The 14,879-nt window shown below is 37.8% G+C and overlaps 1 protein-coding gene across 1 annotated transcript in view; it reads right to left on the reverse strand.

Annotated features, from left to right (window-relative positions):
* DST (dystonin) overlaps positions 1-14,879 on the reverse strand; it is a 374,223-nt gene that overhangs the window by 270,521 nt on the left and 88,823 nt on the right. The window contains exon 2 of the mRNA XM_012648708.1: positions 5,721-5,782. Within this exon, the coding sequence (XP_012504162.1) occupies positions 5,721-5,782 (62 nt within the window). The remainder of the gene's footprint in view (positions 1-5,720; positions 5,783-14,879) is intronic.

Here is a 14,879-nt window from a genome sequence, read left to right on the forward strand (position 1 = left end):
ACTAAAAATAGAAAGAAATTATCTGGACAACTAAAAATATATAGAAAAAATTAGCCAGGCATGGTGGCACATGCCTGTAGTCCCAGCTACTCGGGAGGCTAAGGCAGGAGGATTGCTTGAGTCCAGGAGTCTGAGGTTGCTGTGAGCTAGGCTGATGCCACGGCACTCTATACCAGGCAACAGAGCGAGACTCTGTCTCAAAAAAAAAAAAAGCTGTAAAACTGTTCCCAATTTTAGCAGGTCAAAGAGACATGACAACTACATGCAATACTTGATCCAATAATTGGATCCTGCCCTGAGGGCAGAGTGAGGGTTAGGGGTTGCTGTAAATGCTGAACCAAAAAAACTGTCTGGATATTTAAGTACTGTACCATTGTAAATTTATGAAGTTATTAACTATGTGGTTCCAAAAGAGAATATCCCTGTTCTTAGGAAATAAATACTGAGGTATTAACCCTTAAATGGTTCAGATGAAAAAGTATACGTGCACAAGCACATGCGCGCACACACACAGGATGTAGGGGGAATGATAATGCAAACAGGGTAAAATGCTAACAAGAGTTTGATCTGACCAAAAACGTTCCCTGTACTATTTTTGTTTTTACAGATTTTTAAAGTTTAAAATTATTTCTAAATATAGCTTAAAAGGATAAAAATAAATCTCTGGTCTAGCCCTGCTAGTTTGTATTTCACATATGTCATCTGTAAGAGTCATCTGATTATATAATCTGGCTCTTGTACAGTATCTTAGACACCACCGAGTTCACCCTCCTACCAATGCGCTAATCATTTCTATTCCTCCTCTGATACGTTGTAACTAAATCTCCACAAAATGTTGGTGGAAATTCAGTGATGGCTAGGGAATGCCCTGTTCCATGAAGCCGTTGGTGAGGGTTTCATGTCACATGTCAGCCAGTTGTAATTGTTCATACATGTCATATGTAGGCTGAATGGTGTCCCCAAAGATATTAAGTCCTAATCCCTGGAAACTGTGAATGTTACCTTATTTGAGAAGGGATCTTTGTACAGATGATTAAATTAAGGATCTGGTGATGGGGAGATTATCCTGAATTATGCCAGTGGGTCTTAAATCCAAACACATGTTCTTATGAAAGAGAGGCAGAGGGAAATTCGACACACAGAGAACAGGAGGCGGCAATGTGACCACAGAGGCAGGGACTGGAACGGTGTGGCCATAAGTAAAGGAATTCCAGCAGCCACTGGAAGCTGGAAGAGGCAAGGAATAGATTCCCCCTGCACCCCTTGGAGGGAACATGGCCTTGCTGACACCTTGATCTCATCCCAGTGAAAATGATTTCAGTCTTGTGCCTCCAGAACTGTGAGAAAATAAATTCATCTTTGTTATAAATCACCGAGTTTGTGTAATTTGTAACAAAAGTCATCGGAAACTAATACCATAATGCCTCGTGTCCATTGGGAATTGGTTCCAGGACTCTCCAAGGATACAAAAATCCACAGATGCTCAAGTCCCTAACATGAAATGGTGCTGTATTTACATACAGGGTAGTCTTCCCATCTGCAGATCTGACAAGCATGCCTTCTCTGACCTCATCCAAGTATCTGCTACAAAGCAGAGGGAAGAACTAAAAGTTTCCCAGGTTAAGCCAGCAGTCACCTCCCTGTCGGTGTACTCATTCAACAAGCACTTACTGAGCTCTCATCATATGAAGAGACAGTCAGTCTTATCATGGAATTCACAATATAGTTACATTGAGTCCCTTAATGTCTGTGTATGAAAAGCAGGGTTCTTCCTAAAATGTCAGTATGTCTGTCATTCTTATCCTCAAAAACTTCCAACAGCATCCTGGCTCACCTATCACATCTGTTTCTTACCTGGCTTTTCCTTTTCCTACCTACTTTTATTTCCTTCCAGCAAGATCTAGCAGTCCAGCATACCAGGGTCCCTGTGTTCCCTGCCCTACCCCTCCTCTGTACCTGCCCTAAGAGACCCTAAATACTGGAGCCGCCCCAAATCTCCAAGCTCCGACCTCTTAAAACCCATGTTTGCCCACTCATTCTAGCACTTATCATATGCTGCCCGGCATGACTGTTTAATGGTTTCAAGCATATATATTTTATATCACCAACAAAATGGCAAGCCACAATAGAACAGAGAACTTCCTAAACTATATTTCAAATATAGCCCTAGTTATACAAGAAGTTCAATATATAGCCCTGTTGAAAGTAAGTATAGTGTTATTCTGGAATTTTTTTTATTGATTGAGGAATCTATCACCAAGAAATCATTATTCTTCATGACAAAAGACATTCACAATTTCTTAATCCTGATCTACTATTTATCTACAAGAAACCACTTCACACTCTTCCATGTATTTCTTACAAGTCTGAAAATGTCAACTATGTTTTCACTTTTATAAAAACCTGATGTGCAAGATTTGCTCCTAAATTCTATGTTTTGGACCCCCTACCACACATTTCTCCAAAAATCACTCAACCTTTCCTTGACTGTATACACTATTGTCTCTTATACTACAGCAGAACTAACTTTAATGCCAATTCCTGTTTATAAAGGAATCAGACAATCCAGTTGTCAAGTTCAGCTTCCCCCCTGCCTTTACTTACAGGTGAGGGCTTACGAAGGTTAAGTTGACACAAAGAATAAATTGCAAAGCCTTGGATACACCCCCATTTGCCTGAACTCAAGGGCAGAGCTTCTGTCTGCCTCTCCTGCTGCCTCCCATGTTTGGCTTACACGTCACAGACTGATAACCTTGTAGGAGACATTTTCCTTTCAAAGATGATTTGCTCTAAGTTAGTACAATACTCAATTACGCTTTCATTTTATCAAATTATCTCTCATGGTCACCCTTTTCCTTAAACATTTATATAACATGATCCCATTTTATTAAAAGGTCTTTAAATAACACACTTTTCATTAATTAAAAAGGAACATGGTAGGACAAGAAAGACATAGGACCTATTGCTCTCCTCTTTCTCCCTGAATATATTCAACATTTCAAGTGAAGAATATAAAAAAAAAAATCAATACAGAAGAAATAGCTAATATCAAGATTTTTTAATCCAAAATTCATATGTTTAACTTTATATCTCCCACTAATTGGATTATGACCAAATGGCCACCCAAAACAAAAGTATTCAACATTCCTTTTGGTGAGACAAAATGAGGCTGACTACCTTAGTGCATCATTCTCTTCATAAGCTCTTAGGTAAAACATGGAAAAGACCACAAGAAGGTTAAATTTTCTCTAATTGACTAAATAATACACAAACCTTAACAGCCTGGTGCCCTAGAATATTTTGGGATATTTAATCATTTTTCTCCACTTGAGGTTAATGCTGTAACTTCTAGACATACAAGAATGAAAAACAAAAAGCTATGTTCTGACACACTTGAGTTTTGTGTCAGAAATTTCAGTGCACAACTCTTACAATTATAAGAAAAGTCCATTTTGAGCTGATACTAAAACAAAACAGAACAAGAGTGTAAGCAGCTAACTGGCAGGGGAGTTAGCCAAGACTATCTTGTCTAGCTTTCTCCCTCCCTAAAGTAGTTCCTCATTTAATAAGAGCTAATTTTAAATTCTGACCTATAATAGACTTCAAGAAACAAATGAACTCATTTGCTTACAACCCTAAGGAGTTAGACTGGCATCTATCTATTGGCTGCTATGCCTAAAATACTTATCTTCCCCAATTCTTAGTATGTTGCAGCAGAAATAAGCCTTAAATCTTTGAAATGTGTCACTTTATCATTTAAAAAAATTACATATTCCAGGTAAATCAGGATTTGAACCCTTGCTGTCTGACTCTAAAGACTATGTATGTGTAGCCACTAAATTAAGCCTCCTTGGAGGGTTGTTGGCAGGAGTAAATGATTTAATGCACGTAATGTGTATTGCACACGGTGATAATATTCTTGCCAGGCACCACGACAGGCCCCAGGAATGAGTAATACAGCTTCTATCCTCAACAGCTCAACTTGTATTTTGACACCTTTAGCAAAAGCAGCATCCTTTACTCAATCATCTAATTTATGAACCACTCATAAGATGAAAGGCCCAGTCCAACATGCCTAGCACATAGTAGGCCCCGAATAAATAGCTGTCTAGTGCCAGTGCTACGGTTCTCCCATGAGGGTCATTCTCATTTTGCATCTGCTTCTCTCTGGTGCCCACTGCCAGCAGCTGTGACTTGATGACCAACCTGGAACCAGAGCAGCTACAGAACATAAGGGGTAACCCAATGTGCCCCCCCCAATACACCCACTCCCAGATCACCAAAGCTACAAAGACTGCTAGGCCAGCAGCAGCAGGGGCACCTCTGCATCCAACAGCCTGCTTCCCTTGAAGCCACCTCAGAGATGGGAAATTCCTGCCGGAGGCTTCAACTCCAAATTTCCATACCCCAAACTTCACTCCAGCCCATCTCGGTGCAGAAGAGTCCTTCTCCCACCAAGTGCATGGTATGTGCAGGATGAGACAAAAGCGTGGGAGAGGGCAGGTGAACTGCAGCATCCTTCATCAGAATGCACAACCTTCTATCCCTTGCCAGCACACAAGAGGATTCAGCTCCCACTAGTAACAGAAGCTCCCTACAGACATGAGTCTCATCTGGGGTGTGGGTGGCAGGCCCTCCCTAAGGGACAATATCAGAATTTGAGGAAGGGGTTATGTGAGTGGTGAGAGACAGGGGACTGATGTCCCTCTCCAGTGATTCTGATACGCCCCTGAAATAAAAACCACTTCTAAAGAAGGCGACTGGATGCCAAACATTATTGGTACCATTCCTAAGCTATATGATAGTTTAAACAAGATTTGTGGGCTAGCTTAAAAATACAACCACATACAAAATAATGTTTCTATGTGAGAAAATTATTTCCACATGGAAACATTACCTATTTCCAACTTTAGGGTTCTCCATCAAAGGGGAGGAGAGTGACCAATAGTTAAATGTAAAGTCCTAAGAGTTCTTAACCTGAGATTTATAGAAAGGCTTCAGTGGAGTCCAGTGACTCCATGAAATTGTATGCACATTTTGTGTACATCTGTATTTTTCTGCAGAGCTTATATCAGATTCTCAAAGTGACCCATGGCACACAAATAAATGTTAATTTAGAACTACAACTATTAACTGCTTCCAATCTCTGGATACAGTAAGTATGAGAAATAAAATTATTTTTGTTTTTGTGTTTGTGCGTGTATGTGTTTTTCTTATAAAGACAATGTTAGCTATGTTACCCAGGCTGGACTCCAACTCCTGGGCTCAAGCAAAGGGAGTAAAATTAGTCTGGAATTCTATCTCTACAATCCATCTTTATTCTCATCTAACCTTCTGCCAGCCACATAAATCTGATGTCAGAACTTTTTTTGAATTGTAAGAGAAAAGAAATCTTACTGAGAAATGCAGCTTTTCCATGCACTAACATATAAATATTTACAGATTTCTTAAACTGTTAAAATTTTTCGAGTCCAATAATAACAGGTTTTACTAATGTCAGAGAATGCACTGTAATCACTGGATACTTATCTTCCCACCTCCATCATTACCCACAGTCCACACACCAAATAATTATAGATGTCCAAAATGCCTGTGAAATGCTCTAGAATTTAAACTTGCAAGTTGATATTCAAAAGCTGTGCTTCAGAGCTATACAATCACTGCACAATAAATTGAAGTGTGCAAAAGAATTCCAAGATGTGAAAGAAATAAAAACTGACCTTCATGAGATGCTGATTTATCCATTTTGTAAATGTTTTCTTTTGAACTTTGTCCCGTTCATCTGGAAGAAAAAGAAAGACACAAAATAAGATTGGTAAAATCTATAAATAGGAGATTTTAATTTTGTAAACAAAAATAAGATACTGTATGATGCATTCAAACTTTCTTGTTAAACTTTGGCAATTTTAGGCTATCTGTAAGAAAGTGTCAAAGGGCTATTTGCCAGACTGGTCTCTTCCCAGTGCTGTTTGCCAACATTCCTCCGTTAAACAAATGCCCTCTGCCCATCTGTCCCATAACCCACTACCGCCACCACCACAAAGTTGTCTAACCTGAACCTTACTAGCTTCAGGTGAACCCCTTCACCGAACTTCCCAAAGTCCTTGACCACATATTACATCCCATTTGCTCTTCACAACCATAAGAGGGAAGATAGGTAGTATCATTCCCATTTTACAGAAGAAGAAATCAAGACTTAGGTTAAAAAACTTGTCCACGATTATCCAGCAGAGAGTTTAAAGTCTTGACAAAAGGCAGGACCTAGATTGAGATTCTTTGGCTTGAAGTGGACTCTGCCTTAATTAACTCATCAGAATTAATTATTATGCTTAATTATTCAGCGGAATTATGCTTAATTATTCAGCTTCTCTCCAGGACTCCCTGTGTTGAACTGTCTGGTAACAAAGAAATGCTCCAACTAGATCTTCACTATGGAGAATGATCCTGCCTTGGTTCTACAGAAACAGTGCAGAGAAGGGTGACAGAAGGCTTCTTCTGGTTTAAGGAGAAAGCACAATTGGAATTCTCTGGTTCATATAAGTTATTATTTCAAAGGAGAATCATAATCATCCAACACCTAGAGCTAACATTCAAAACTAAACTACCTTCTTCCTCCCCACTTCTAGACAGAAATTCCCTACTTTCTTATTTCCTTCTTCCCTCCTTTCTGCATCTGGAGCTAAGACACCTCTTACTCTTTCCCTGATGGTCTTTCTTCCTCTCCCACCACAATTCAGATGGTCTCCCTTCTTTCTCTGGTGATAAAACATATCTCGCTCTCTTTCTTCATATCTATTCCTCCTCATTCTTAGCCCTGGACCCCTTTAAGCTATTATACTGAAACTAGGGTTTCTTTGAAAATGCTTGTCTTATTTATTAGAAGTATTTATGTTCCCAAAAATAATTTGAATATAAACAAAAATATAAAAAACAAATCAACTGGGAGAATGTACGCAAAATAAGAAAAAGTTTACTAATATTAATACAGAAAAAAACCAGAAATAACAAAGAAAAAGATAAAACACCTTAATATATAATTGGGCAAAAGAAGACTGGTAATCTATTTTTAAAAATGTAATGCCCACAGGTATTCAACTTCACTAACAAATAATATAAAATAATAACACAGAGAAAGCTTTCTAACCTAGCAAATTGCCAAGATTTTATGAAAAAAAAAAATCATGTTGAAAAGGACACAGGGAACAGACACTTTCATATATTGCTAATGGAAATGTAATATGATTTAAATCTTCTAGACCTACACCATTCAAATTATAGACACTAGTCACATATGGCTATTTAAATTTAAACTGAAATTAATTAAAGCAAAATAAAATTAACAATTCAGTGCCTTTGTTGTACTAGTCACAATTCAAGTGCTCAATAGTGACATGTAGCTAATGACTAACATATAGGAAAGCACAGGTAAAGAGCAGTCCCATCATCACAGAAATTTCTATCAGACAGCGCTGCTCTAGAACAAAGCTCTGTTGGACAGCCCTGCTCTAGGACAGTTTGCCAGTATATATCAAAAGCTTTAAACATATATACACCCTTTCCCAGCAAGTTTACTTCTAGAATTTATTCTAAAGTTATAATCATGGTGTGTACAAAATGTATCTATGAGAATATAAATTGGAGAGTTTACAAAAGGAAAATAAAAGTTTTGAAAAAAACATAAATGTTCAATGATAAGGAAGTAGTTAAAGAAATGTCAGTAAAGCAATCCAATGGTTTGTTCAGATTCAATTCTTTGCAAAGCAACTCAATGATGGCATATTACTTAGAGTTCTCCTACACTTTCATCCCCATAGGAAGGGGGTTGGGGGATCATATACCCTAGTATGTATTTCATAAGCATTTCTTCTCCAAAGCAGCTCCTTGAAACCCCTTCCATTTCCTATCATTATCAGAGAGAAACAAAAAGGTACCTAAATACAGCCTATCATTTGCTTCTGCCTGTAACAAACCTTTTCAGTGCCCCAAACTCCTAGTCTACTTGACTTAACATTGGGTATTAAAAAATTGGAGAAGGAGTTGCAAAAAGCAGACCAAAAAGGTAGAAGCTTGCTAAATTCTGAACATAAATGCTCAGAATTTTTTTTTTAAGAGACAAGGTCTCACTCTGGCATTCAGGCTGGAGGGCAGTGGTTTGTGACTCATTGGAGTCTCAAACTCCCAGCCTCAAGAGATCTTCCCAATTCAGCCTCCAGGGTAGCTGGGACTACAGGTGCACGCCACTACTCCTGGCTAATTTTTTTTTTTTTGGTAGTGATGGGGTCTCCCTATGTTGCCCAGGATTCTCAAACTCCTGACCTCAAGTGATCCTCCCGCCTTGGCCTTTCAAAGCACTGGGATTACAGGTATGTTTGAGCCACCACATCTGGCCAGATTTTATATTTGCTGGTTCCAAATGTAAAATCCCCAGTTATTCTGCTCATAACTACTATATCAGGAATAATGATCTTACTAATTATTAACCAAAAATATCATCCACAAAATATATAGTAATTCCTCTGTTGGGCCCTTAGGGGCACCATCTACACTTCACTCACCTTTTGTCTACCCCATACCGCAATGCTTTTTGGCATTCAACAAATAGATACCACTACGAGAATTAATTTTGTTTCAGAAAGGACAATCCAATTCAGGAAAACAATGCAGAATTACTTAAATATCGCAGTATATACAACTTCATCTCTTAAATAACAATGTTGTCTTAAATGTCTTTTTACCTCTCTATTCCTAAAAAGTCAGAATGAAATTAAATTACTAATTTATACACAAGGCAAGAACAAAGAAAGAGAAACAATCTACTAGTCCTCCTTACTGATAAAACTTAATTCCGTATGTCCCTCCTTTACTCATTCATTCCAGCATCTTTCAGGTCCGTTGATAAGCCCAGTGTCATGGTGGTGCTGGGACTTCCAGGCTGGAGAGAAAGAGGACTGGCCTTGAATTCTGGAGCTCATCCCCCAGAGAGAACACTGGACAGGAAGGCAGTGTGATAGGCACACCAGCTGAGAAAAGATGTGGCCCTCAGCACGGAAGCAAGCACAGAAGAGAGAAGGACCAACAGAACCCTGCCCAGGGCAGTGAGGTGGGGCTTGAAGGAGAGGAAGGAGGGTGGCAAGACAGAAGCCAGCCGTGTAGATTTCTCCACCAAAAAGAAAACTTGATTTAATAATTTAATATTGAAAGAGCCATGGTTAGGACCCAAGTATTGTGATTCCCTCCAGAGTTGCTTCCAGTATCCCCAAGATACCGTCATCTTTCAAATGGAAGCACTCAACACATCCCAATCACAGACAGGGAGCTGGGGAATCTGGCCCTGCTGTGTGAGATGAACTTTGGACAAGTGACTGCAAACAATGGAAGCTCTGTGCCAAAGTCTAGCACTCATATCACACTTTCAGCAGTGCTTTTCTAAGCATCCAGCATAAAGAAAATAGAGTAAACAACAACAAAATAATCACTTCTGAGGTAATATCCATATTATTCCCATCCTATTAACAAGCTAGGACCCTGAGGTTAAATCCTCAAGAAAAAAACAAACAAACATTAAAATGTATTAATGATTTAAAATCTTTATAATTCAAGAATATACAGTTTCCATATCAAGTTAAAAAATATAAGATTAAGGCACTCTTGTTAACTATCCTCCAAAATTTTATTTATTTGTCTAATCATGTAATAATATGAGCTCTTACATATCTACTCTGACTCTGTTCCATTAAATTTAACGTCACATTATGTATATTATATAAACTCTTTTCCTCTTCCATACATAAGGTTAAAAAAATAGATTTCTTACTTTCTAAATTAATAAAAACTAGTCTTATATTTTAAGAAACATGAAGAAGTAGAACATAGGTTCTAAAGATGAATTGGCTAATTTCTTACCCAAGTGGTATATCAAGAAAGCAGACTTAGTAAAATAATTTACCTCCAAGTATAGAGGAGAAATTCACTTAAACAATGTAACTATAAAAAGGTTCCTTTGATCACTGAAGTTTTGTCAGTGGTTGTGCTAGAGGCTCAAATGCACTGCTAACGATGTGAGGTGATGCTAAATATTTGGAAGGTGATACTGAGGTAGTATCTGGGAATTATGATCTACAACTAAAGTGCCTGAGTAAGACACAAAGACTGAAGCTAACTAACACACATAATTCATAAATTCTGATACTGTATTCTAACAGTAACATCCTCAACATTTTCTTTTAAACCATGATAAACCTAGATGAGTCCCACTCGAGTACTGTTCCTATAATGCTATAATAATGAGAAGAGAGTTCGTGTGAATTTTAAGGGCCTCAACTTTCTTCAAGAAATCAACTCACAGTCAGGGAATAAGTTAAGCCTGGGGAGACTCTGTAAATCATACCACTTTCCATATGCATTATTTCAAAAGGGAGTTATTTCAAAAGGGAGTATTCCAGATTACACCATCTAATTTTCCAATTACAAATCTCATAATGGTTCTTTATTTCATTTCAGTCAGGGATGTCTAACACAGAGATTTATATTTAGGGTAATGTTGCTAGGACAACAAAAAGGGAAAATCATTCCTCTGATTTTAACCAATTCTATTGGTTTTATAGACTATCCAGTTATTATTCCGAATGAAGTTTTATAACATTCCTCTATTTGAAAACTATTTCATTTACAGATGAAGTTTTAAATGAAAACATAGATTTATGTTCACCTTATAAATTAAAACATGGCTGAAAATATGTAATGACACTGAATGCAAAATATCAAGAATTTGAGGGAGAAACAAATGTGCAAAAAGTGCACCGATTACTACAACCTACATGGACTGGTTTTCAGTAAAATCCAATCAAAGCTCAACGCACTTAGTATCACACACATAGTAAATATTGAGATTATACAAATACATATCCTATGTACAAAAATAGGGGAGGGAAGTTCTAACAAGAAGCCTCAGAAGTTGTCCTGATTTCAGTCTGGATTTCTGAAAGGTGCCCCACAGTCTGCTAAACTCTCACCATGCAAACCAAAGCAGGTAGGGTAACTTTCCCTTTTCAATTCTGAAAACATGAAAGTGATATCCCCGGTAATACTACTAACCCATACAGCACATCAGTCCCACCAGCTTTGCATTCCAGTCTTGATCATTTTGCGTGAGCTGCCCCATCATTCTGCGGGAAATCTGGGCTATAGTTCCCTAAACTCTCTCCGTACAAACTCTGATGTGTCAGAGTCCTGTTAACTTTCTGTGCAGAAAGGAAAACACTGACTAGACACTCCTACTTGCAAGCCGAAATCCAGTCAACACCTCCTTTTAAACAAACATTCGCAAAGCCAGACTCCTCTATTATTTCGTAGGGGATACATACAACTGTTATTAAAAAGAAACTAAATTGTCTGCTTCTCCTTTTAACTTAAAGCTGTTCATAAGAAGTCCCTTAAAAAAGAGGGTTTTGATTCCCTTTTTTTTTTTCAATGAAGCAAACCAATAGGATTTAGAGTTCACAGCTGAACTAACTCATCACATTCTCTCTCTTCTAGCACCCCAGGCAGAATTCCCCTGAAATAAAAACAATATCCAGCCTAACTTGTTTAACTTATCCCTGATATGTATGCCAGGAACATGATTTGGAAAGCTCACCTTTATAAACTAGACACATATCCTTCAAGGAGAATACCACTCTCAGGTATTTCTTTACGTATACTTCACAGATAAATTTTCATTTGGCTCTCACAACAATCCTCTCAGTTGGGTGGTATTATCCTCATTTTAAAAACTGTGAAAACCAAGGTTTGGAAAGATTAAGAAACCAGGCTAAAATTCCATAGCCTAAGTGGGATCTTCAGTCAGATACCAAACCCACTGCTTTTCTATGTCATTAAACGATAGAAACCCTAATCTAATAATGCAGGACAAAAAAGGAGCCCCCAATATATGAGAACATCACTTCTGAATATGAATAAATGAATAAAAAATGTCAACAAATGAGAACCCTTGTTCTAAACAAGCAACAAACCATCTTCAGCATTCCTATGTTTGCCTGAAACATTAGACAGACAGCATTCCTGAACAAAAATTGTCCACACAGTAACTCTAAAACAACAAACAAAAAAAAAATGATCACTACTTATTTTCAGCAATAAGAGTCATGCCAAGGGGAAAAGATGCTGCAATACTACTAGATTAACTGTTGCCTAGATGCCTTGAAGCATCTTTATATGATTTCTAACTCTATTCTAAATACACTGTAAATGAATAAATTGTATCAGCTGCTGCTGAGAAGTTCAAAGTATCTGTTTAGTAAACGGCCCTTTCCTTCCTTTTCCAATTATCCTTTTTGTTCCAGAGCCCCTGCCTCCACCACAGAAAAGCCTGAGCCTGCCTATTTTCACTAAAAACGGGATTATAATAATAACAAGCACTTAGCACTTAATATTTGCCAGGAATTGTTCTCAGTTACACACACAGGTGACACACATACACTATGCTATATTCATAACAGCCCTGTAAGATTATCCCCATTTACAGATGAAGAAACTAAGGTACTTAGAAGTTACCTTGCCAGATTACAAAAGTACTAACAGCTAAGGATGTAGTTTGCAAAAGCATACTCAATATCATAATGTCATACTTGGAAAACAAAATTTTAAGTTTTTAAAAATGAGTTTAAAAAAACAACAAGTAGAAAGTAAAGCTTGGCCAAATCGGCAATGTTGGGGATACACAGAAGATGGAAATTACCTTCTGTAGATTAGCGATTTTGCAGAGTGGAAGGAGGGGAACGACAATGCCCCAAGAATTTAGGGCAGGGATGAGATTTCTGTGTTTATCAATAAGGATCAAGGATGAGATATGAATTTTAAAAGATAAACGCTTTGCAAAAGGCTCTATCTCAAAAAACAAAACCAAAAAAGAAGGAAAATGTGAAGTGTTGGAGTTGTGTGGAAAAAAATATGGGGGGAGGGGGACGTTGAGGAATCTAGTCAGTTTCCCCATCACTGCCTAGAAATAGCTCTGTAGTGCAGCACAGTGAACACACTGCAAGCGAACAGCTGTACGGTTTTCGGCATTATAGAAGAAAGAAAACCAACCAGAAGAAATACCTGGGCTCAGTGAAAAGACCAGTTCCTGAAAGTGATGGACGATAGATGCCTAGTTGTTGAACAGGGCGCTGGGCGACAATGGATCTGGAGGCTGCACGTCAGTCACCACCCCACCCCTGCAGAGTCCCATCTCAAACCATCCGTGAGCTAGCAGCCCTCATCCCGTCATCACCTAGCAGCCCTGCCTCCTTCAAATAACACCTCCCTCGCCCACCTCACTGGCCCTTCAACCGCAGAAGTCTCAGCCAACATTCCCCCAGTACAACTGGAGGTTGTAGCTGCTAAGTGGATGAAATAGGTAAGAGGAAAGGAGTTTCCGCTCACGTTTTAGTTGAAAAATCTTACCAAATATTCCCACAGAAACATTGCTATGGTTTATTTCTATTAGTACAGGCCTATGATTGACATTTATGGTCCAGTCAATCCAACTTTCCTCCATTGATCTGTGTGACTCACCTCTGTGGGACTACGGACCTAGAGAAAGCTACTTAACATCTCTGAGTCTTAACCATGACCGACTTCCCAGTCACTGACACCCCCACACACACACACACACCTACCTTTCCACCGCACTGTTGTTAAAAAGAAGGTTCTTATCAGGAAAATTATATCAAAGTTACAACAAACAATTATTCGTCAAAGAAAAAAGCTTGCAAAATATTTCAGGAATCCACAGATAAAAGTAACTGTTGTTATTTCCCAGTAATTTCTTAGCTTAGGCACCACTGCAAAGACCCATATACATCGAGCCTAAAGCTGATCTCACAATAATAAATATTGTCTGCCTCAGCTATAATTACTTTTGGCAACAGCAAATTCTCATGCTTTTGCATGGTGCAAAGAAGTATTTTTAAGACTTTGATTCAGAGAGGCTTTCTTCTTGCATATTTCAAGAAAAGCACAGAACTAACAGTGTATCTCAAACGTACAGAGCTACAAGAAAAACTTCAGATTTCTACTACTTGGCAGTACATAAAGAAATTATACAATATTAGAAATGAGAAATTTTAATAATGAAACTATTGAAAAACTATGTTTTAAAATAGTTGGGTAGGAAAAGTGTTTCAAAACAAGTTTTAAACCAAAAAAAGAAAAAACTAAACAAATAAAGCTAACAAATTTGACAAACCACTGCTAAAATAGCAGACACTGTAAACAACATTTAAAAAATAAACTTCACTTGAAGAGAGTATCTGCTGCACACATAGTACACACCAAGAATATCCAAAATGGATGAATAACTCCTATTAATCAGTAAGACAGCTCCCTCTAAATTACAAATGACATAAGCATACACTTCACAGAAGGAATACAAAGGCCAATAAAAATAAGGGGAAATACAAAATCATCCTTCTAATTAGGAAATGCAAATGAAGAAAACTATTTCACACTGGCACAAATTTAAAAGAATGATAACGCCTAATGCAAAGAAATATTAATAGGTAGTCCCAAACTACTGTAATGTGGGTGTGTGAAATGGGAAGACTTTTTCGAAGGCAATTTGGCAGTATCCATTACAAATTAAAATGCATATACTTTCTGAACCAATAATCGCACTTGCAGGAAATACTAAAGAAATGCTTGCTTCTATGATTAGCATACAAGGATGTTTATTGTAGCAAAATATTTGAAACAATTTAAATATAAGTCAATAGGAGACTAGATGAATGAATTATAGTCTCTCCATCCTATAGAATTTTAATAAAGGAAAATCTGCACATAAATAAAAAGGATTTCCAAGGCATAGCTAAGTTAAAAGAATGCAAAATAATAAATATATA

The sequence above is a fragment of the Propithecus coquereli genome, unplaced genomic scaffold (genome assembly GCF_000956105.1).
Source record: "Propithecus coquereli isolate 6110/MARCELLA unplaced genomic scaffold, Pcoq_1.0 Scaffold292, whole genome shotgun sequence".
Classification (NCBI taxonomy): Eukaryota; Metazoa; Chordata; class Mammalia; order Primates; family Indriidae; genus Propithecus; species Propithecus coquereli.